Genomic DNA, 25707 nt, shown 5'->3' with positions numbered 1-25707 from the left:
CTAACTACTTTTTTCTGACTTCCTGAAGCACTAAATTGGTTTTGTAACCTCATTGAGCTTTGAACTTCATAGCCAGGTGTATCAAATCATGAGAAAAGGTATTTAAGGTGGCCACTTGCATGTAGTTCTCCTATTTGATTCTCCTATGAAGAGTGGCATCATGGGCTCCTCAAAACAACTCTCAAATGATCTGAAAACAAAGACTATTCAACATAGCTTTTCAGGGGAAGGATACAAAAAGTTGTCTCAGAGATTTAACCTGTCAGTTTCCACTGTGAGGAACATAGTAAGGAAATGGAAGAACACAGGTACAGTTCTTGTTAAGCCCAGAAGTGGCAAGCCAAGAAAAATATCAGAAAGGAAGAGAAGAAGAATGGTGAGAACAGTCAAGGACAATCCACAGACCACCTCCAAAGACCTGCAGCATCATCTTGCTGCAGATGGTGTCACTGTTCATCGGTCAACAATACAGCGCACTTTGCACAAGGAGAAGCTGTATGGGAGAGTGATGCGAAAGAAGCCGTTTCTGCAAGCACGCCACAAACAGTCGTCTGAGGTATGCAAAAGCACATTTGGACAAGCCAGTTACATTTTGGAAGAAGGTCCTGTGGACTGATGAAACAAAGATTGTGTTGTTTGGTCATACAAAAAGGCGTTGTGCATGGAGGCTAAAAAACAGCATTCCAAGAAAAACACTTGCTACCCACAGTAAAATTTGGTGGAGGTTCCATCATGCTTTGGGGCTGTGTGGCCAATGCCGACACCGGGAATCTTGTTAAAGTTGAGGGTCGCATGGATTCAACTCGGTATCAGCAGATTCTTGACAATAATGTGCAAGAATCAGTGACGAAGTTGAAGTTACGCAGGGGATGGATATTTCAACAAGACAATGATCCAAAACACCACTCCAAATCTACTCAGGCATTCATGCAGAGGAACAATTACAATGTTCTGGAATGGCCATCCCAGTCCCCAGACCTGAATATCATTGAACATCTGTGGGATGATTTGAAGCGGGCTGTCCATGCTCGGCGACCATCAAACTTAACTGAACTGGAATTGTTTTGTAAACAGGAGTGGTCACAAATACCTTCATACAGGATCCAGGAACTCATTAATAGCTACAGGAAGCGACTAGAGGCTGTTATTTTTGCAAAAGGAGGATCTACGGAATATTAATAATGTCACTTTTATGTTGAGGTGCCTATACTTTTGCACCGGTCAAATTTTGTTTAAATGCAGATTGCACATTTTCTGTTAGTACAATAAACCTCATTTGAATCCAGAAATATAGAAATATAACTGAGGCCATCAGTTATTAGATATATGAAACTGAAATAGCTGTTGCAAAAACCTAAACTGTTATAAAGAAAAAAGGTTAACATTAATAGGGGTGCCCAAACTTTAACATATGATTGTATACTACATGCAACATGCATACTACATATATTCCACATGCATGCAACATGCATACTACATATATACCACATATATACTACATGCATGCAACATACATACAACATATATACTACATGCATGCAACATACATATATACAACATGCATACTACATATATACTACATGCATGCTACATACATACTACATATATACCACATGCATGCATACTACATATATACCACATATATACTACATGCATGCAACATACATATATACTACATGCAACATACATACTACATATATACTACATGCATGCAACATACTACATATATACTACATATATACCACATGCATGCAACATACATATATACTACAGATATACCACATATATACTACCGTATTTTTCTGACCATAAGATGCACTTTTTCCCCCCAAAATCAGGAGGAAAATGGGGGGGGGGGGGTGCGTCTTATGGTCGCAATGTACCTGTTTGATGCGGTGAATCGGGACCATTGGGACCTCCAGAGGTGAAGCGGGCCTTCCGCGGTGGAGCAGGGAGCCGGCGGGGTACGGTAGCCGACAGCGGTGAAATGGGAGCCGCCGACGGGGAGCGGGAGCCGCCGGCGGAGAAATGGGTCCTCTGGCGGTGAAGCGCTAGCCGCCGGCGGGGTAGCGGTAGCCGCCGGTGGTGAAATGGGAGCCGCCGGCGGGGAGCGGGAGCCGCCGGCGGTGAAACGAGGCCTAAGAGGTGGAGAGCGGGAGCCGCTGGTGGGGGAGGAGGAGGCGGCGGTGGAGGAGGAGCCGGCGGCGGTGGAGGAGGTGCCGCCAGCGGGGCCTTCAGCGGTGGCATGGGGGGGCTCCGGTGGTGGCATGGGGGGCTCCGGTGGCGGGAGCCGCCAGCGGTAAGGCGGCACTGCATGAGCCGCCGGCAGCTGAGTGAAGGGAGTCTGCAGCCACACGCTAGACAGGAAGTAGGGGGTTCTCCAAGCCGTTCACATGCTGCAGTGACGTCATCCAGACTACAGAGGCCGGGTTAGCACAAAACTGCCTCTGTAGTACTGTCAGTGTCACAGTGGCTTGTGATCTGGATGGGAGAACGTTACTTCCTGTCTAGCGTTTGGACTACGGTAAAAAAAAGTTAAAAAAGAATAAATCACTTCTCACACTATCACATGAAACACATATGGCACCTTATGGCTCATACTCACTTGCGAGAGACTCACACGATTCTCGTGCGAGTCTCTCGCATGTAAACCTGGGATTGCCGCCGGCACTGGCGGCAGTCCCCGGCTTTCATGCGAGACTCGCACGAGAATCGTGTGAGTCTCTGGCAAGTGAGTATGAGCCCTTATAGGTGACATACGGTATCTTCTGATACAGGCTGTCCACGGTCACATACGGTACTTGCAGCACTTTGGACGCAGCACATGCCCGCTCCGGTTTAGGAATTAGCACAATCGGGCTGGACCAAGCACTGTGCAATTCCTCAATGACACCTAACTCTAACATTGCGTTCACTTCTCAGGAAACTGCTTCACGGCGCTCCGGGATTCGGTAGGGCTTTACGTGAACTGTGACGCCAGGTTCCGTTACGATGTCATGTTTCATTAGCGTAGTCTGCCCGGGTTTTTCTGAGAAAAACTTTTGGTTGTGAAGTAGAAACTGCCTGACCTCAGTCTTTTGCCGCTCCGAGAGAGTCTCTGCAACCCGTACCTCCGGTACGGTATGAGAGCAGACGGGACGGGCCAGCTCCACTGACAAGGCAGACCGATCTTTCCAGGGTTTTATCAGATTTACATGATAAATCTGTTCAGGTTTCCGTTTACCTGCCTGGTATACTTTGTAGTTTACTTCACCAACTCTTTCCTTAATCTCAAAGGGGCCCTGCCACTTAGCCAGGAACTTACTGTCCACCGTGGGGACCAGGATCAACACCCTATCTTCGGGTGCAAACATACGGATCTTGGCGCCCCTATCATAGATTCTTTTTTGGGCTCCTTGAGCCTGTATCATGTGTTCTTTAATGATAGGCATAACAGCCGCAATACGGTCCTGCATTTGTGTGACGTGATCTATCACTGTTTTAAACGGAGTGACCTGACCCTCCCAGGTTTCTTTTGCAACGTCTAACAGTCCGCGAGGACGTCGGGCGTACAATAACTCGAAAGGCGAGAATCCCGTGGAAGACTGGGGTACTTCCCTGATGGCAAAAAGCAAATACGGAAGTAAATAGTCCCAGTTCTTCCCATCCTTGTCTATCACCTTTCTCAGCATCTGCTTCAGAGTTTTATTGAACCGTTCGACCAACCCGTCTGTTTGAGGGTGATACACGGATGTGCATAAACGGTTCGATTTGTAACAATCGGCAGAGCTCCTTCATTACCCTGGACATAAAGGGGGTCCCCTGGTCGGTGAGTATCTGTTTTGGTATACCGACCCGACTAAACACATGCACCAGTTCCTTGGCAATCGTCTTGGTGGCCGTGTTACGCAAAGGGATGGCCTCCGGGTAACGAGTGGCATAATCCAAGATGACCAGGATATGTTGGTGTCCACGTGCAGACCGTGGAAGGGGCCCAACTAAATCCATCCCAATCCTCTCAAACGGGACTTCAATAATAGGTAGGGGTACCAAAGGGCTACAGAACCGGGGCTTAGGTGCTCAGTTGATATGCCGTCGTAGGATTTCCATGGCTTACCCACTTCCTCAGGGCTGGCGGTAGAGCTCTCAGGTACTTGTCCATGACGACTCTCTGGATTATCTCTGGCGCTGTCAACACCTCGGGTTGTAGCCACTTCTTCGTCACGTGGATCAGGTCGAACATCTGTGACCGCGGTGGTTTATCCGGCTGATAAGTCCATTGATGCACTCTCTGTGCACGGACAGCGGTCATCCCTCCCAGCCGGGCCAAGATCTCGGCTTTCAATTTGTCAAAGTCCTGCGCAGCTTCAGGTTCCAAGTCATAATACGCCTTTTGGGCCTCACCGGAAAGAAACGGGGCAATCAGGCCGGCCCATCGTGCCTTCGGCCATTTTTCTCGCACCGCCGTCCGTTCAAACGTGGTCAGGTATGCCTCGACGTCATCTTCGGTCATCATCTTCTGCCAGTACCGACTCACGTGAATCACTCTCGACTCTGCTTCCAGGTAAACCACAGGTAAGCTTGCCAGGCGCTGCGCCACCTGCTGGAGAAGCGAACGATCGGTAGCTGTCATGTCCACCAACTCCTTCAGCTGGGCCATCATCACCCGATTAGCTTCTTGCTGGACTGTACCAGCGCTTTCACCACGTCCTCCATGCTCATGCTTGCAACGTGATGCCCTCGTTCTCCACCACAATGTGATAAAACACTCCGGGATCGGCTTTGCTGGGGTCACGGTCACGTGCGTTCAGCATGAAACTCAGGCACAGAGCTGGAATTCGGGTGTATCTGACCCTGGGTCAGGTTTATTAACGGTGAAAGCAATGCAAAAGGAAATAAAACATAAAACAAATCCTTGCCTGTCCGGCACTAACTAAACAATGGACAACCTAAATACCAACTGGCGGGCTTCTCCTGTCCAGCCAAACCACAGTTGCAGTGGGCACTGCTTCCACTCAAGTGTGTCTCTCACACAGACAGGCTCTCTGTGTTCCCAGGCTGAGACACTCACACAACCACCTGGCATCCTTTTATATCCACCTCTCATTATTCATAAGCAAGCAGGTGCGATACTGACCAGACTAGGCCACATAGGAAAGGAATCTGGGCGAGATATACCTGCCCTCATCCACTATTCCCACATGATTCTCACAATATATACTACATGCATGCAACATGCATATATACTACATGCATACTACATATATACTACATGCATGCAACATACATACATACTACGTATACTGTATACCACATGCATGCAACATGCAAACTACATATATACCACATATATTCTACATGCATGCAACATACATATATACTACATGCAACATACATACTACATATATACTACATGCATGCAACATATATACTACATATATACTACATGCATACTACATATATACCACATATGTACTACATGCATGCAACATACATACAACATATATACTACATGCATGCAACATGCATACTACATATATACTACATGCATGCAACATACATATATACTACATGCAACATGCATACTACATATATACTACATATATACCACATGCATGCAACATGCATACTACATATATACCACATATATACTACATGCATGCAACATCCATATATACTACATGCAACATATATACCACATATATACTACATGCATGCAACATACATACAACATATATACTACATGCATGCAACATGCATACTACATATATACTACATGCATGCAACATACATATATACTACATGCAACATACATACTCATATATACTACATGCATGCAACATACATACAGTATATACAACACATACTACATGCATGCAACAGCATACTACATATATACTACATGCATGCAACATACATATCTACTACATGCAACATGCATACTACATATATACCACATGCATGCAACATGCATACTACATATATACCACATGCAAGCAACATGCATACTACATATATACTACATGCATGCAACATACATACATACTACATATATACCACATGCATACAACATATATACTGCATGCAACATACATACAACATATATACTACATGCATGCAACATGCATACTACATATATACTACATGCATGCAACATACATATATTCTACATGCAACATGCATACTACATATATACTACATATATACCACATTTATACTACATGCATACTACATATATACCACATGCATGCAACATACATGTATACAACATATATACTACATGCAACATACATATATACTACATGCATGCAACATACATACATACAACATATATACCACATGCATGCAACATGCATACTACATATATACTACATGCATGCAACATACATATATACAACATGCAACATGCATACTACATATATACTACATGCATGCAACATACATACATACTACATATATACCCCATGCATACTACATATACCACATATATACTACATGCATGCAACATACATACAACATATATACTACATGCATGCAACATGCATACTACATATACTAAATGCATGCAAAATACATATATACTACATAGATACCATATGCATGCAACATACTACATATATACCACATGCATGCAACATGCATACTTCATATATACCACATATATACTACATGCATGCAACATACATACATACAACATATATACTACATGCATACTACATATACACAACATATATACTACATGCATGTAACATACATATATACAACATGCAACATACATAGTACATATATACTACATGCATGCAACATGCATATATACTACATGCAACATGCATACCACATGTACAGTGGGGAAAAAAAGTATTTAGTCAGTCAGCAATAGTGCAAGTTCCACCACTTAAAAAGATGAGGTGTCTGTAATTTACATCATAGGTAGACCTCAACTATGGGAGACAAACTGAGAAAAAAAAATCCAGAAAATCACATTGTCTGTTTTTTTTCATTTTATTTGCATATTATGGTGGAAAATAAGTATTTGGTCAGAAACAAGCAATCAAGATTTCTGGCTCTCACAGACCTGTAACTTCTTTAAGAGTCTCCTCTTTCCTCCACTCATTACCTGTAGTAATGGCACCTGTTTAAACTTGTTATCAGTATAAAAAGACACCTGTGCACACCCTCAAACAGTCTGACTCCAAACTCCACTATGGTGAAGACCAAAGAGCTGTCAAAGGACACCAGAAACAAAATTGTAGCCCTGCACCAGGCTGGGAAGACTGAATCTGCAATAGCCAACCAGCTTGGAGTGAAGAAATCAACTGTGGGAGCAATAATTAGAAAATGGAAGACATACAAGACCACTGATAATCTCCCTCGATCTGGTGCTCCACGCAAAATCCCACCCCGTGGGGTCAGAATGATCACAAGAACAGTGAGCAAAAATCCCAGAACCTCGCGGGGGGGACCTAGTGAATGAACTGCAGAGAGCTGGGACCAATGTAACAAGGCCTACCATAAGTAACACACTACACCACCATGGACTCAGATCCTGCAGTGCCAGACGTGTCCCACTGCTTAAGCCTGTACATGTCCGGGCCCGTCTGAAGTTTGCTAGAGAGCATTTGGATGATCCAGAGGAGTTTTGGGAGAATGTCCTATGGTCTGATGAAACCAAACTGGAACTGTTTGGTAGAAACACAACTTGTCGTGTTTGGAGGAAAAAGAATACTGAGTTGCATCCATCAAACACCATGCCTACTGTAAAGCATGGTGGTGGAAACATCATCCTTTGGGGCTGTTTCTCTGCAAAGGGGCCAGGACGACTGATCCGGGTACATGAAAGAATGAATGGGGCCATGTATCGTGAGATTTTGAGTGCAAACCTCCTTCCATCAGCAAGGGCATTGAAGATGAAACGTGGCTGGGTCTTTCAACATGACAATGATCCAAAGCACACCACCAGGGCAACGAAGGAGTGGCTTCGTAAGAAGCATTTCAAGGTCCTGGAGTGGCCTAGCCAGTCTCCAGATCTCAACCCTATAGAAAACCTTTGGAGGGAGTTGAAAGTCCGTGTTGCCAAGCGAAAAGCCAAAAACATCACTGCTCTAGAGGAGATCTGCATGGAGGAATGGGCCAACATACCAACAACAGTGTGTGGCAACCTTGTGAAGACTTACAGAAAACGTTTGACCTCTGTCATTGCCAACAAAGGATATATCACAAAGTATTGAGATGCAAATTGCCTCTTCAGAAAGAAAGAGGACTTTTACTCTACAGCGCCACCTATTGGTAGTAGCGATCCTACAAGTCACAATCAACCCTTTAACGAGTCTTGTAGTATGACTTAGGCATGTCACTCTCCGCAAGGAGAAACCTTACTTCTTAGACCCTAGTCCAGAGCCTCTCACCTTGCCAAATCAGATCTCATACTTTGCACTGACGAGAGCCAACAGCTCGAAACACCGTGTCTGCAAATTGAGATTCTGATTTGGCTTGTATCCTAAGTCATACTACAAGACTCGTTAAAGGGTTGATTGTGACTTGTAGGATCGCTACTACCAATAGGTGGCGCTGTAGAGTAAAAGTCCTCTTTCTTTCTGAAGAGGCAATTTGCATATTATTTTCCCAGAGGAGCATTGCACGGCGAATAAGTCTCCTTACCTTGACAAGCCACAGCTGGCATGTCACTCTCCGCAAGGAGAAACCTTACTTCTTAGACCCTAGTCCAGAGCCTCTCACCTTGCCAAATCAGATCTCATACTTTGCACTGACGAGAGCCAACAGCTCGAAACACCGTGTCTGCAAATTGAGATTCTGATTTGGCTTGTATCCTAAGTCATACTACAAGACTCGTTAAAGGGTTGATTGTGACTTGTAGGATCGCTACTACCAATAGGTGGCGCTGTAGAGTAAAAGTCCTCTTTCTTTCTGAAGAGGCAATTTGCATATTATTTTCCCAGAGGAGCATTGCACGGCGAATAAGTCTCCTTACCTTGACAAGCCACAGCTGGCATGTCACTCTCCGCAAGGAGAAACCTTACTTCTTAGACCCTAGTCCAGAGCCTCTCACCTTGCCAAATCAGATCTCATACTTTGCACTGACGAGAGCCAACAGCTCGAAACACCGTGTCTGCAAATTGAGATTCTGATTTGGCTTGTATCCTAAGTCATACTACAAGACTCGTTAAAGGGTTGATTGTGACTTGTAGGATCGCTACTACCAATAGGTGGCGCTGTAGAGTAAAAGTCCTCTTTCTTTCTGAAGAGGCAATTTGCATATTATTTTCCCAGAGGAGCATTGCACGGCGAATAAGTCTCCTTACCTTGACAAGCCACAGCTGGCATGTCACTCTCCGCAAGGAGAAACCTTACTTCTTAGACCAAAGTATTGAGATGAAATTTTGTTTCTGACCAAATACTTATTTTCCACCATAATATGCAAATAAAATGAAAAAAAACCAGACAATGTGATTTTCTGGATTTTTTTTTCTCAGTTTGTCTCCCATAGTTGAGGTCTACCTATGATGTAAATTACAGACGCCTCTCATCTTTTTAGGTGGTGGAACTTGCACTATTGCTGACTGACTAAATACTTTTTTTCCCCACTGTATACTACATGCATGCAACATACATACATACTACATATATACCACATGCATGCAACATGCATACTACATTTATACCACATATATACTACATGCATACAACATACATATATACTACATACAATACATTCATACAATACATACATATAGACATACAGTACATATAACATAGAGTACATACTCACCATCACTTGTCACTTTGATCCCCGAAGCTATTGTCATATGTGGAATACATATTAAAATAACAAAGCACCAATATACTTACCCCTGATCCGTAGAAGTCCACGAGTGTCCCACGACAATCTTGCGTGGAGAACAGCAGCATCAGCTGATGCTACCATTCTCTACGGGCTCCAGGAATCCAGTGGCGGGAGGTAGGTATCCTTCCGCACTGTATTCCTCCGCCACTGTAAAAAAAAAAAAAAAAGTCCCTAGTCTCACTTTATGGCAAAAGCTGCATGGGAAATTTCTCACACAGCAATGCCATAAAATGAGACTAGGGACTTTTTTTTTTTTACAGTGGCGGAGGAATACAGGGCGGAAGGATACCTACCTCCCGACACTGGTTTCCTGGAGCCCGTAGAGAACGGTAGCTTCAGCTGATGCTGCTATTCTCCACGCAAGATCGTTGTGGGACACTCGTGGACTTCTGTGGATCAGGGATAAGTATATTGGTGGTTTGTTATTTTAACATTTATTCCATAGATGACAATGGCTTCGGGGATCAAAGTGACAAGTGATGGTGAGTATGTACTCTATGTTATATGTACTGTATGTCTATATGTATGTATTGTATGAATGTATTGTATGTAGTATACAGTATATGTATGTTGCATGCATGTGGTATATATGTAGTATGCATGTAGTATATATGTGGTATATGTAGTATGTATGTTGCATGCATGTAGTATATATGTGGTATATATGTAGTATGCATGTTGCATGCATGTGGTATATATGTAGTATGTATGTTGCATGCATGTGGTATATATGTAGTATGCATGTAGTATATATGTAGTATGTATGTTGCATGCATGTGGTATATATGTAGTATGCATGTAGTATGTATGTTGCATGTAGTATATATGTAGCATGCATGTTGCATGTAGTATATATGCATGTTACATGCATGTGGTATATATGTAGTATATATGTCGTATGTATGTTGCATGCATGTAGTATATATGTAGTATGTATGTTGCATGCATGTAGTATATATGTAGTATGTATGTTGCATGTAGTATATATGTAGTATATATGTATGTTACATGCATGTAGTATATATGTAGTATGTATGTTGCATGTACTATATATGTTGTATATATGCATGTTGCATGCATGTAGTATATATGTAGTATGCATGTTGCATGTAGTATATATGTAGTATGCATGTTGCATGCATGTAGTATGTATGTATGTTGCATGCATGTAGTATATATGTAGTATGTATGTAATATGTAGGTAGCATGTTTTTTTTTTTTTTGTACATTCAACACATTTTCCGGATGATGGGACTACTACTGTCCAATCATTTGCTAATGTGTCAATCACCGTCATGGTAGCAGGCATCACCCGATGGGACTTGTAGTCCCATCGGACGATCCTGCACAGAGCCCCGCAGCCTGCACAGACCCCCGGACAGTCGGTATAGACCACCGGCAGGCCAGCACAGCCCCCCAGCAGGCCAGTACAGACCCCCGCAGCCTGCACAGGCCCCCGGACAGTCGGTACAGACCACTGGCAGGCCGGCACAGCCCCCCGGCAGGCCGGTACAGACCCCCGCAGCCTGCACAGACCCCCGGACAGTTGGTACAGACCACTGGCAGGCCGGCACAGCCCCCCGCAGCCTGCACAGACCCCCGGACAGTCGGTACAGACCACCGGCAGGCCGGCACAGCCCCCCGGCAGGCCGGTACAGACCCTGGCAGTCCGCACAGACCCCCGGGCAGTCGGCACAGACCCCCGGAAGGTCCGTACACCCCCCCGAGAGGCTATACAAGGACAGAAAAGGGTTTTTCTTATTCCAATACCGGAAGTCCCATAGACTTGAATGGGACTTCCGGTATCGGAATCGGCGATACCCGATACTTTATTCGTATCGGGCCGATACCATCCGATCCGATATTTTAGGGTATCGGATGGTATCCCTCAACACTAGTTAATAGCAGTAATGTAACAGAGAAAATGCAGTCTGGAATCTTACAGCAAGACAATAGTCAATAGCAGCAATGTATGCAAGCTGGAACTTATGGCATGGAAATGGTTATCTACATGAATACAATGAAGTATAGGCAAGCAGGAGACATGCTTGAAGAGTTGTATTATCATGACTGGAGAATCAGGTTTGACCAGGACTAATAGTAGTTGCAAAGAGTTGGTAACTTGTGTGCCGAGAGGTTGGTATGGGAGACTAGGTTGATTATGTCTGCTGAGTTTTAAGAGGAACCAGGAGTGGACAATACAAAGGAAAGTCACCATGGGAGAAGGGAGCAGGGTCCATTTCTCAAGCTGGGGCAGGTGAGTAACAAAATGTGTTGTGTGCAGCCGGTTAGGAATGCCTCAATAACAAATGTAAATGTATTTATTGGCAAGTACTGCAAAATCATGTTAAAAATACATCTGTTAAAATAAAGTGCACAACCCCTTTAAACATAAAGCAACAGATTGTATAAATATTTAACTAGATCACTTTTATCTAGCCATGCCTTACTTTATTTATTTTTTTAAATCAGATAAGCCGAGGATCTGTCATCTACAAACTGTCAATAGTCAAAAAATTGTAAAAATGGTGCGTGGTCCCATCGTCAAAGCAATTGTCTCCGATTCCAGCACTGACATTACAGAAGGTAATTTTTATTTTGTTTTTACATCAGGTTAATTATTTTGAAATTTGGCATTAAACAAGAGTAAAGGGACATTACATACGGTATATAGGACAAGATAGGATAAGCAAAAAAGCTTTAATTTAAAGCATTGTCTCAATATAGACAATCCTTTTAATCGGAGATATACCACATTGATCAGCTGACTATCTTCCTTATTTTCCTTTTGAGAATCTGTTATATTGACCTTTTCAATATTACTGAGTATCTGGGAGTACCAGAGATAGATTTTGTTTATGCTGGTTTTTTTTATTCAAAATACATAGCTATGTAAAAGTTTTAGTCAGATGTGGAAAAAATGCTGCAAAGTGAATGCTTTAACAATTGAAGTGATAAAATAAACTATTATCAATGAACAAAATATAAAGTGAATGAACAAAAGAAAAAATCTCAATCAAATCAATATTCGGTATGACTATCATTGGAAATGGCTTCAATTCTAGGTACATGTGCACAAAGTCAGGAATTTTTGTAGATTTATGGTCAGATGTGTGAGTAACCAATTGTAACAAATAGGTGATGATTATCATCATTTCCATATGTAGGTTGAAAAAGTCATTAACTGAAACAGAAACAGTAGAAAGATTAAAACTGTGTAAGGCTGGTTTCACATTTGCGTTTTTTTTCGCGGTAATTTAGCGCTAAATAGCGCATGCGTTTTTTTTTCCTATACTTTGCATGGGATGCGCTTATGTGCGCATACACATGCGTTTGTACGCGTTTTACCGCGCATGCGTTTTTTTGCGGTATGCGCTCGGGCGCACAAAATGCAACTTGTTGCATTTTTTGTGCGTCCGATTTGCCTCAAAAAAACGCATGCGCGCGCAATGCGTTTTTTTACAGCAAGACACCCATTATAAGTCTATGGTGAGCATATGTGCGCATTGGCATGCTTATGTATGCGTTTTTTTGCACATGCGTTTTTTTTTTTACCATTAGTTTAGACAATGGAATTTAGGGGTTTGGGTAAAGTTAGGGTTAGTTAAGGGGGTTTAGGGTTAGGGTCAGGGTTAGGGTTAAGTATGGTTTGGTTAAGGGTTAGGGTCAGGGTTAGGGTTAGGGTTAGGGTCAGGGTTAGGGTCAGGGTTAGGGTTAAGTATGGTTTGGTTAAGGGTTAGGGTTAGGGTTAGGGTCAGGGTTAGGGTTAAGTATGGTTTGGTTAGGGTTAGGGTCAGGGTTAGGGTCAGGGTTAGGGTTAAGTATGGTTTGGTTAAGGGTTAGGGTCAGAGTTAGGGTTAGGGTTAGGGTCAAGTATGGTTTGGTTAAGGGTTAGGGTCAGGGTTAGGGTTAGGGTCAGGGTTAGGGTTAAGTATGGTTTGGTTTAGGGTTAGGGTTAGGGTTAGGGTCAGGGTTAGGGTTAAGTATGGTTTGGTTAAGGGTTAGGGTTAGGGTTAGGGTTAGGGTCAGGGTTAGGGTTAAGTATGGTTTGGTTAAGGGTTAGGGTTAGGGTCAGGGTTAGGGTTAAGTATGGTTTGGTTAAGGGTTAGGGTTAGGGTCAGGGTTAGGGTTAAGTATGGTTTGGTTAAGGGTTAGGGTTAGGGTCAGGGTTAGGGTCAGGGTTAGGGTCAGGGTTAGGGTTAAGTATGGTTTGGTTAAGGGTTAGGGTCAGGGTTAGGGTTAGGGTCAGGGTTAGGGTTAAGTATGGTTTGGTTAAGGGTTAGGGTTAGGGTCAGGGTTAGGGTCAGGGTTAGGGTTAAGTATGGTTTGGTTAAGGGTTAGGGTTAGGGTCAGGGTTAGGGTTAGGGTTAAGTATGGTTTGGTTAAGGGTTAGGGTTAGGGTCAGGGTTAGGGTCAGGGTTAGGGTTAAGTATGGTTTGGTTAAGGGTTAGGGTTAGGGTTAGGGTCAGGGTTAGGGTTAAGTATGGTTTGGTTAAGGGTTAGGGTTAGGGTTAGGGTCAGGGTTAGGGTTAGTAAAGTCATGGTTTGGGTTAGTGTGAGTGGCCACCTAATGTTGGAAAAAAACGCAAACGCGGTAAAAACGCATACAAACGCTTAAAAACGCTGCGTTTTTTTCATGCATGCTCATAAAAATGCTTGAAAAGAACGCAGCAGTTGTATGCTTTTGTATGCGTTTTTCAATGCGTTTTTTTGCGGGAAAAACGCGCTGCAAAAAAAAGCAAGTGTGAAACAGGCCTGAGCCATGTCACAGGTCATACATAATGCCAAGGTTAAGCACAGCAACAAGACAAAAGCTAGTTATACTGTATCAGCATGATCTATCTTAGGCAAAAAATTCAAAGCCGACTGGGTGTTCAAGCTCTTTTGAAGAATCACCTAGAAATAGGCAACTCTGAGGCCCAGTGGTTGGCCAAGGAAACCAGATAAAATGCACATTATGCTTAATCTTTTTGAAATCTGAAGATGTCCCACACGGCCATCAGATTACAAATATCATCAACCAGTGAGGCCCAGCTACACTTATGTACTGTTCAATGACATCTGTCCGGAGATGGTCTAGAATTATGGCCAAAAATCCATACCTTCACACGGAATCAAGGTCAAGTGAATTATGCACTAAAACCCAAGAACTGTTGTGCAGAAAAATGGCAGCTACTGTTCTGGACTGATAAGTCAAAATATTGGGCTGTAGCAGAAATATTTGGCTCTAGCAGAAAGTTTGTTTGTCGAAGGGTTGTAGAGCAATATAATAGGTGTTTGCAGGCAATACTGAAGCAATGAAGTTTGGTGCTGAATTTTGGCTACTGAAATAGAAGATTTGGACAGACATGTCTTCAGTGCTGAGAAATGCAGGCAGATACTTATCCATGTTCCATTACCCTCAGGGAGTAGTATGATTGGCACCAAAGTTATTCTGCAGCAGGACAATGAAGCCAAATATACAGAAAATGTCATTTAGACCTCAATCACATTCGAGTTTAAAAAAATCGGTCTGATTCCTCTCCTGGTAAGTTAGACGAATGGAATTCGTATGGTTGAACTTATGTCATGCCAGTGCAATATGAGTGTGCAATTATTTTCTTGCCTAGAATCCATATGACATGCGTATGCAATGCATTTTAAAAATCTTTTACATACTGTGGCAGTTCAACTCACTCAGCGGTACACTTTATTAGAAAACAGGAACACTGTGTCTTTAAATCTGGTTGTTTTATTATATGCTGGCATAAACCAACAAGATGGTTAAAGTTAAACACAGCCCTTCAGGCAAAAACAGGAAAACAACAAAGAAAATAAAAATGCATTAAACAGTCCATACATTTGCGGGGAGCAACCCGCTCTGTAGCACCACAGGTTCAGGCTTTCATCCTCAGTATACAAACCACTGGAGATCCTCTCTCCAGTTCTGGTTGAACAAAGACTGCCTCTGGAGCCTAGCTATTTAAGCCCCAGTCCACACCCTGGGGTGGAGATAAGGTGGACATCTTCCCACGCGCTCTATGGATGTCCACACAAAAGTCAGCCCATTTTATAAATTAGCTTAACCCCTCTAGGCACTTAGTGTACTGAAGGACAAAACTCTGGGCTTTGTATTACTGATGCTGTTAAGCGTAGTGACACAGATCCCCCTTCCAGCACTTTACTTCAATTTACGCTTAACCATAACACCAGTTGCATCTAATTTCTGGATACATCGGTTATCAAGGACTCCAATGGCCAACTTACCACTGACCTTTATTCGAAACCGACAGATTGCAACAGTCTTTTACATTATTCTAGTTGCTATCCCAAAGCAACAAAGAATAGTCTCCCATGTACGCAATTCCAAAGGGTCTCATGTATCGTCTGTGATAAGAATGTCCTTACAGGTAGACTAAGAGATATGTCACATAAATTCAGGGACCAGCACTACCCTAAGACCCTGCTAGAAGAAGAGGAATCCAGAATTCTCACAGCACAACTCTCTCCTCCTCTTCCTAGGAACAAAATGGACAGGGTCCCATTTATACACGTCTACCACCCCATGATGCCCAAAATCCATGCTATCATCAGGACGCACTGACCCCTCCTAACTAAAGCATATCTGGGCATCGAGGCATTCAATTCACCTGCACTGAGTGCACAAAGAGACTCCCAAACATACGAGACAAATTAGTCAGGGCGGATATCAGCAGTCTGAACACTGTCTCCACACAATGTTTCCTAAGTAGCCGCAGAAATGGCACCTTCCCATGTTTGAATTGTGTGGCATGCTCTAACGTAATCATGGCTGACCACATCACACAACCCAAGACGGGTAAATCATACCCCATTAAGGGCTTTTATACATGTGACTCAAACTTTGTGATTTACGTAGTTACAGTAAGTGTCCCTGCGGATTACTATACGTAGGTGAAACCACCCAGCACATTAAAGACCACATTGTGAGCCACAAGTCGACCATCTGCTGGAGCAAGACCTGGCTGCCCCTGCCCAACCACTTTTCCAGAGCAAAACATTCAGTAGCGCAATTACAGTTTCATGTCATTAAGCAAGTCCCCAGAGCCAGACGTGGTGGTAATCACATTAGACTCCTCAAACAAAGAGAAACCGTATTGGATTCACTTTGACACCCTGGGGACTCAACAGGGAGATGGATTGGCTTAACTGATTTCCATTTTTTCCCACAGACAAGATGATCCCCCCTCAACTCACCAGTGAGTACCCCATCACCACAAACTTATACCAGTCCCATTGCATATAACACATATGGTCCTGGGGTGGTATTCATCTGTAGACCACTTGTATTCTTAAACCTCTGCCAAAGTTACCCGTGTTCTGTAAATGATTGATTAAATACTTACTGTGAGACTGGAGACCTCCGGGAGTTGAACCCTCAGCACCGTGACGACGAACCTCCCTCGGGCGAGCTGGCCAGGTGTACCACCCCCTATACAGGGAGTGTTTGGGGCAGACCCAGGGGAGACTATCGCCGCGGAAGCTGATACCTGGGAACAGCCGGGAAGGAATGCAGGCAGGAGACGTACAGGCGACCAGATGGAAGATGACGGCGACGACAGGGAAGGCTGCTGAAGCCGTGGGAACGGAGGTAGAAGGCAACGGAGGATGGCAATGGCGGAAGGCAGGAACAGGTGCAGGACGAAACACAGGAGCAGGAAGACTGAGGCAGGAACGGACTGGATCTGGAAGGGAGCACAGGAAGGTCACGAACAGGGAAGCTAGCGGAGGACCAGGAGAGGTACAGTACGCAGACACAGGAGGAACGCAGGAGCGCGTGGACCCAATATCACAAATGATAGTCAGGTGGAGAGCATAGGGTGAGGCTGCCTGATATAGGGCACGCTGCAGAACTTCCGGGTCAGGGTGCAGCCATGCCAAGGAGCCAGGGGATAGGACGCCTAATCTAGAGGACGTACCTAGCTGTGCACTTGCGTACCTGTGAGGGGGCAGAGGCTGGCCGCAGGACAGTTGATGGACAGGTGCCAGTGGGGGCGGGCCGAGAGGACCGGAAGCGCCGGAGGACCCTGGGCGGTGTGGAGGCACAGGATGCGGCGGGAGCTGACGGCGCCGCAAGAGGAGCCGTGGCAGAGACCGATGGAGCAGCGGTGACGGAAGCCCGACCAGAGGGAGCTGCAGCAGCGGCGGTCAGGACAGCGGCCGCAGGAGGCACAGAGAGAACAGGCGCCGGAGAGGTGATCGTGACCGGAGCCGGGGAGGTGAGCGTGACAGGCACCGGGGAGGTGAGCGTGACACTGACCAATATGGGGTAATTTCCCTTTAAGACATCATCAGGCTGACCTAATATGGAGTAATATTAATACATATATCACTCCTTTCCCGCCAATTAATATCCTACTGGGCACACGACTGACAGGCATTGATATGCTGTATTCCCCTTTAAGATATTATCAACATGTTATATCCCCCTTAGGATGCTATCATATCGTGCATTAGCGGTCCCAGTCAGTTTATTCTATATAATTTTACCCACTTTATAATGCTTATTGCTACAACAGTTCCCCGGTACTTCATTGCTACACATTCTCCTTATTCATATCCCATGTAACACGGGGTCCATGATGATAGACTTATACACGAGGCGACTCCATGACAATGGCCTCCTTGGCAACCACCACCGCACACAGCACTACATAAGATAATCCTGGCCCTGGGTCACTTCCGGGCGCCAGCCCACAATATCCTCCTTACTAATGCCGAGGTATGGGCACCATGTCACCTCTGGTGATGTACTTCCGGCAAAGGTATCTAGCGCCGGTATTTAAAATCCCCTGCTCCGCACAAACTGCATACCAACAACAGGGGGCAAAGCGTGGGATTGCCACCATTATCCTAATCAACAGGGCCACTGTTCCACACCACCACCGGGTCATACCGCCTAACATGTGCTTGCCTCCATCCTCTAACTATATCACCTTACTTTCTGCAGCAAACCACAACTTTCCTTATGAACTGAGAACTATACTGTACAGGTATTTCATTGCATGGCATTGCCTATTGTCATGATCCAGGTTGGATGATGACAGATAAAAGCACATGTAACCTTTTTTTTTCCTTAAGCTGTGTGCCTAAGTTTGGTTTTGCCCCCCGGTGGCCATTAGGATCATTGCACAGTGGTGTTTTTTGTTCTAGTTTGCCCCCCGGTGGTGGTAGCGTTATTACACGGGAATCACAAACAGGTGTGATTCCTCTGGCTTAACTATAGAGGTGTGTCATGTGCTCTCACTCACTGTTGGTGATATTGCTCATTTCCAACCAAGTCTGGTCGAGGAAGGAACTACAGAGAGGAGTTCCTTGCAGCTCAGGCAAAGCTCTGGTGTAGTAGCTTCAGGTGTAAGCTGAATTCTGGTGGTGGACTCTATTGCTGGGAGCAAGAGCTACAGAGCAAAGCTAAGTGGTGTTACCCCTGTTTTGTAACTTTCCTTTTGTGTGTTTCAGTGCAGTGGTGGGATTAGTTTCTGCACTGTCCATTTCACTAGAAAGGGCTAGGTGCAGGGCGAGCTAGGGTTTTTAGGTTCCTGATCGCCGCCCAGTGCGGAACCGGCCTACGGAACCAATAGGAGTGTAGAGACACTGATTCAGGGCAATGCAGTAGGTCTCCACGTCCCCGTTCCCTATCGCAGGGCCCTCCATTGTATCAGTTTCCCTGGTGTGTCCCTTTATTATTTAAATTCACCCTGCTGGAGGTGGTGTATCCAGTTATACGTGCAATTCTGAAATTTGCCAGATGGAGGCAGTGTATCCGACTGCACATTATATTATTTAAATTCGCCCTGCTGGAGGCGGTGTATCCAGGGTCACGTGTGCCATAGAAATTCGCCCTGCTGGAGGCGGTGTGTCCAGTCACACGTTGACCATCACACCTACAGTTGTGGCCAAAAGTATTGACACCCCTGCAATTCTGTCAGATAATACTCAGTTTCTTCCTGAAAATGATTGCAATCACAAATTCTTTGGTATTATTGTCTTCATTTAATTTGTCTTAAATGAAAAAACAATGAAGCAAAAAGCAAAACATTGATCATTTCACACAAAACTCCAAAAATGGGCTAGGCAAAAGTATTGGCACCCTCAGCCTAATACTTGGTTGCACAACCTTTAGCCAAAATAACTGCCACCAACCGCTTCCGGTAACCATCAGTGAGTTTCTTACAATGCTCTGCTGGAATTTTAGACCATTCTTCTTTGGCAAACTGCTCCAGGTCCCTGATATTTGAAGGGTGCCTTCTCCAAACTGCCATTTTTAGATCTCTCCACAGGTGTTCTATGGGATTCAGGTCTGGACTCATTGCTTGCCACCTTAGAAGTCTCCAGTGCTTTCTCTCAGACCATTTTCTAGTGCTTTTTGAAGTGTGTTTTGGGTCATTGTCCTGCTGGAAGACCCATGACCTCTGAGGGAGACCCAGCTTTCTCACACTGGGCCCTACATTATGCTGCAAAATTTGTTGGTAGTCTTCAGACTTCATAATGCCATGCACACGGTCAAACAGTCCAGTGCCAGAGGCAGCAAAGCAACCCCAAAACATCAGGGAACCTCCACCATGTTTGACTGTAGGGACCGTGTTTTTTTCTTTGAATGCCTCTTTTTTTTCTCCTGTAAACTCTATGTTGATGCCTTTGCCCAAAAAGCTCTACTTTTGTCTCATCTGACCAGAGAACATTCTTCCAAAACGTTTTAGGCTTTTTCAGGTAAGTTTTGGCAAACTCCAGCCTGGCTTTTTTATGTCTCGGGGTAAGATGTGGGGTCTTCCTGGGTCTCCTACCATACAGTCCCTTTTCATTCAGACGCCGACGGATAGTACAGGTTGACACTGTTGTACCCTCGGACTGCAGGGCAGCTTGAACTTGTTTGGATGTTAGTCGAGGTTCTTTATCCAACATCCGCACAATCTTGCGTTGAAATCTCTTGTTAATTTTTCTTTTCCGTCCACATCTAGGGAGGTTAGCCACAGTGCCATGGGCTTTAAACTTCTTAATGACACTGCGCACGGTAGACACAGGAACATTCAGGTCTTTGGTGATGGACTTGTAGTCTTGAGATTGCTCACAATTTGGTTTCTCAAGTCCTCAGACAGTTCTTTGGTCTTCTTTCTTTTCTCCTTGCTCAATGTGGTACACACAAGGACACAGGACAGAGGTTGAGTCAACTTTAATCCATGTCAACTGGCTGCAAGTGTGATTTAGTTATTGCCAACACCTGTTAGGTGCCACAGGTAAGTTACAGGTGCTTTTAATTACACAAATTAGAGAAGCATCACATGATTTTTCGAACAGTGCCTATACTTTTGTCCACCCTCTTTTTTATGTTTGGTGTGGAATTATATCCAATTTGGCTTTAGGACAATTTTTTTTGTGTTTTTTCATTTAAGACAAATTAAATGAAGATAATAATACCAAAGAATTTGTGTTTGCAATCATTTTCAGGAAGAAAAGGAGAATTATCTGACAGAATTGCAGGGGTGTCAATACTTTTGGCCACAACTGTATCTCATTGAATCTTATAGTTTTTTTTACCTCTACTATTTCTGCAGCTTTGCACACACAATTTCGCATTCTGAGGGACTGTCCTGTTACAGACCATAGTTACCTTTACCTCCAGTGTTATACAAGTAAGCATCCCTCATGACTACAGGTCGGCCACCATTTCCTACTTCACAATACCTGGACAGGTTGACTCTATATTGTAGACCATCTCTACTAACCTCCCCCACCCCATTGGGGTCACATCAGCCTTACCCTATACTCTACATATGTCATTATGCTGTTTTCACATTTAAACTCAGGGATTGTAATATATCTATTGCGCTTTTTTACTTCATTGGGCATTCAGTATTATGATCATTTTATTATTATCTTATGCTTTGTATGAACATGTCGCTTACCATATATACTCGTGTATAAGCCGAGATTTTCAGCCCATTTTTTGGGCTGAAAGTCCCCCTCTCGGCTTATACACGAGTCATATACCTGGGGGTCGGCGGGGAAGGGGGAGCGGGGGTGTCAGAGATCATACTTAACCCCCCCGGCGCGGTCTCTGCAGCCCCCCCGCTTCTCCATGGTCTCTCTTTCTGCCTTCAGCGGTCACGTGGTACCACTCATTAAACTCATGAATATGCGCATATTCATGAGTGTAATGAGCGGTATCACATGACCGCTGAAGGCAGGAAGGGAGACGGTGGAGAAGCGGGGCTGCAGAGACCACACCAGGAGGGGATAAGTATAGCGATATTCACCTGTCCCCGGTCCATCGCTGCTCACCACTGTCTGCTGTGTCCTGTGTCAGTGACGTTTAGGGGGTGCGGTGACGTGGTTAGTGCGCGCTGTGCCCTCTGCTGGCTGAATAGTCACTGACACAGGAAGCGGCAGACAGCGGTGAGCAGCGATGGACCCTGGACAGGTGAATATTTCAGGTGCCGGGTCCTGAGCAGGAGAGGTGAGTATGGCATTTTTTTTTTGCAGCAGCATATGGGGGCATAATATATGGAGCATCTTATGGGGGCAGCATATGGGGGCATAATCTATGGAGCAGCATATGGGGGAATATTCTATGGAGCAGCATATGGAGGCATATTCTATGGGGCAGCATATGGGGGCATATTCTATGGTGCCGCATATGGGGCAGCATATGGGGGCATATTCTGTGGAGCAGCATATGGGGGCATAGTCTATGGAGCAGCATATGGGGCCATAGTCTATGGAGCAGCATATGGGGGCATAATCTATGGAGCAGCATATGGGGCATATTCTATGGGGCAGCGTCTATGGGGCAGCATATGGGGGCATATCCTATGGAGCAGCATATGGGGCATATTTTATGGAGCAGCATATGAGGCATAGTCTATGGAGCAGCATATGAGGCATATTCTATGGGGCAGCATATGGGGGCATAGTCTATGGAGCAGCATATGGGGCATATTCTATGGATCAGCATATGGGGGCATATTCTATGGGGCAGCATATGGGGGCATAATCTATGGAGCAGCATATGGGGCATAATCTATTGAGCATTTTATGGGGCATAATCTATGGAGCATCTTTTGGGGGCATAATCTATGGAGCATCTTTTGGGGGCATAATCTATGGAGCATCTTTTGGGGGCATAATCTATGGAGCATCTTATGGGGCCATAACCTTTATGGAGCATCTTTTGGGGGCATATTATTCTATGGAGCATCTTATGGGGGCATTATTAACCTTTGTGCAGCATTATATGGGGTGTGTTTTGTATGGAGCATCTTATGGGGCCCATCATGAACTGTATGGAGCATTATATGGGGCTCCTGATTCAATATGGATATTCAGAAACATTTAACCTACTGATGTCTCAATTAATTTTACTTTTATTGGTATCTATTTTTATTTTTGAAATTTACCAGTAGCTGCTGCATTTTCATCCTAGGCTTATACGCGAGTCAATAAGTTTTCCCAGTTTTTTGTGGCAACATTAGGGGGGTCGGGTTATACACGGGTCGGCTTATACATGAGTATATACGGTATGTATCTTTCTTTCAGCGATGTAATGAATAAGACCTAAGGACAGGTCAAAAAGTCTACAATTGAGTATAGTCGCTCTAAAAAAAAAAATTTCCTGCATCTTGCCTATTGTTTCCTGTTTTCACTGACTATAATAAATGATTTTCTTGAATCACCTAAATAGAGTGTACGGTAAATTTTGACTGTATGGACTAAGGGTCATCCAGTCCGTTACATCAACACCTCGCTTCGTGACAGAGAGCAGGCCAAAACCTACTTTTCAAAATGAAATCAGAATAAACATTTACTGTTTTAGGTCAATTAAGAGTACCATAATTATTAATATTTGCCAAATGCCAGAATAATGAGTGATAGAGAATGTTAAAGCATTTTTATTACTTACTGCAAAGTCAAAAGTTTACATACAAATCATTGGTATTTGGTATCATTGCCCTTAAACTGAATGACTTGGGTCAGACATTTGGGATATCTTTCCACAAGCTTCTCACAATAGTTGGTTGGAATTTGGGCCCATTCCTCCTGACAAAACTGGTGTAACTGATCCAGGTTTGTAGGTCGCCTTGCTCGCACCTGCCTTTCCAGCTTTGCCCATACATTTTCAATTGGATTGAGTTCAGGGTTTTGTGATGGTCACTCCAAAACATTGACTTTTATCCTTAAGCCACTTTGTTACCATTTTGGCAGTATGCTTCGGATCATTGTCCATTTGGAAGACCCATTTCCACCCAAACTTTAACTTCTTGAATGATGTTTTGAGATGTTGTGTTATGACACAGCTGTTGGGTGACTCCGGGACCAGGGCTTCTTCCCTGACTCTAACACTAGGGGGCATCCTAGCTCGCCCTACTCCTCGGGATTCTTCTGAATGTGAAGATGCCGGGGCTGCTGCCCTTTCCTTATCTCCTACGTTAGCCCTCCTCTGTTCATATGTGGCGCCCCTGAAGGTTCAGTCGCCACAGAGGTACTGCACAAGATGCAGAGATGTGGTACCCTACTCAGGTAAGGAAGGAGCACCATCCAGGACTCTAACACCTGCACCCAACACACACTATAGCAGCAGGGCACCCTAGATGTACCCTACGGGAGGATGGTCTCATCCCTGGCTGGGTATTAAAGGGTGTTGGGAGGTGGGTGGAGATGCTAGACAGAGGAGGAGCTTAGAAAGCAGGAGAGAACAGTTCAGTTCAGTCAGGAGAAAGGAGAGTGGAGAGACTGAGGTGAAGCAGCTCCCTGTCAGGAGGAGCTGCAGAAGGAGGGAAAGATACAGAAGGAAGCTTCCGTAGAGAAGGGGTCTTAGGGGCATGGGAAGTGTGGATGCCACCCGTGGGACCTGTTCCAGTATTGGAAAGACCAGGTTGTATGGGGGTACCGGCCCCCTAGCCTAGCGGAGAAATCACCAGACTCAACTAGCAAGCCGAAGGCAGTGGAACCTGTAGGTGTTCCAGCCACAAGCCACAGTTATCTTCGCCGGAAAGGCGGCCATAAGGGAGCAAGGGGACGTAGAGAGGATGTCACCCGACAAGGTGGCTGCTGGCCTGGGACACTGACTGTGAGGTGTTGGGCAGGAGAGGCGGAAAGCCAGCACAGTGAGATGGCTAGGAAAGGCATATACTGAAGCGAGTCCTGGAATGGTGTATCCTGATTTACCTGAGAGCTTGCTGGACCCCTCACCTGGAGGATGCAGCACCAAGCAGGCAACTGAGCATGTCGGAACAGTGAGTAAACCTTTGGAACTGCACCTAGCTGTGTCCTCTAATTATTCCTGCATCAGCTGCCCTGCATCACATCCAACATCACCTTTAACATCTACATTCAACCTGCCATAGGATACAACTTCACCTGTGGAGAGCTATACCATCTCTGCTGCCCCATCACCATCCCAGAGGATCTGCATAGCAACGTTGGTCCCCTGACCGAATACCACAGGTGGTGTCACGAACACTTCATTACAAACTTTATTATCCCTTATAAATATCCCTTTAATTAGATGCCCAGGGCCACAGACCGGGTCAACTGCTCCCATGACACTACCCCTTTAAGGCCCGGCCCAGCACTGAGTACCCCACGGTGATAGCAGGCAATCCACATACAAAAAAAATCAAATTACTCGGGGATATTTAGCCCTAAAAATAATGAAAATGGCACTTCAAAACAATAGCAACAACAAGAAGTCCTACTGAGAATGAACAGTAGACAACATGAAGAGAACCATTAATTTCAAATAAAAGATAAATTTTTATTAATAAATATTAAAAATGCAGGTACAAAGCATATTTACTCAACACACCCAGTAGAGGGCACCAGAACACTAACCCAGACTAAAAATTGAAAAG

At 44.6% G+C, this 25707-nt stretch overlaps 1 protein-coding gene across 2 annotated transcripts in view; it reads left to right on the top strand.

Moving 5' to 3' along the window:
- Positions 1 to 25707, top strand: part of LOC141086290 (uncharacterized) — a 380966-nt gene that overhangs the window by 105742 nt on the left and 249517 nt on the right. For both annotated transcript variants that reach the window (XM_073572238.1, XM_073572237.1), the window contains exon 3: positions 12314 to 12427. In XM_073572238.1, coding sequence (XP_073428339.1) covers positions 12314 to 12427 — 114 coding nt within the window. The remainder of the gene's footprint in view (positions 1 to 12313; positions 12428 to 25707) is intronic.

The sequence above is a fragment of the Dendrobates tinctorius genome, unplaced genomic scaffold, assembly GCF_039654945.1.
Source record: "Dendrobates tinctorius isolate UK_male_01 unplaced genomic scaffold, ASM3965494v1 ptg000031l, whole genome shotgun sequence".
Taxonomy (NCBI): domain Eukaryota; kingdom Metazoa; phylum Chordata; class Amphibia; order Anura; family Dendrobatidae; genus Dendrobates; species Dendrobates tinctorius.
Note: the sequence above shows the minus strand (reverse complement) of the source record. Positions and strands in the feature narration are given on the sequence as shown.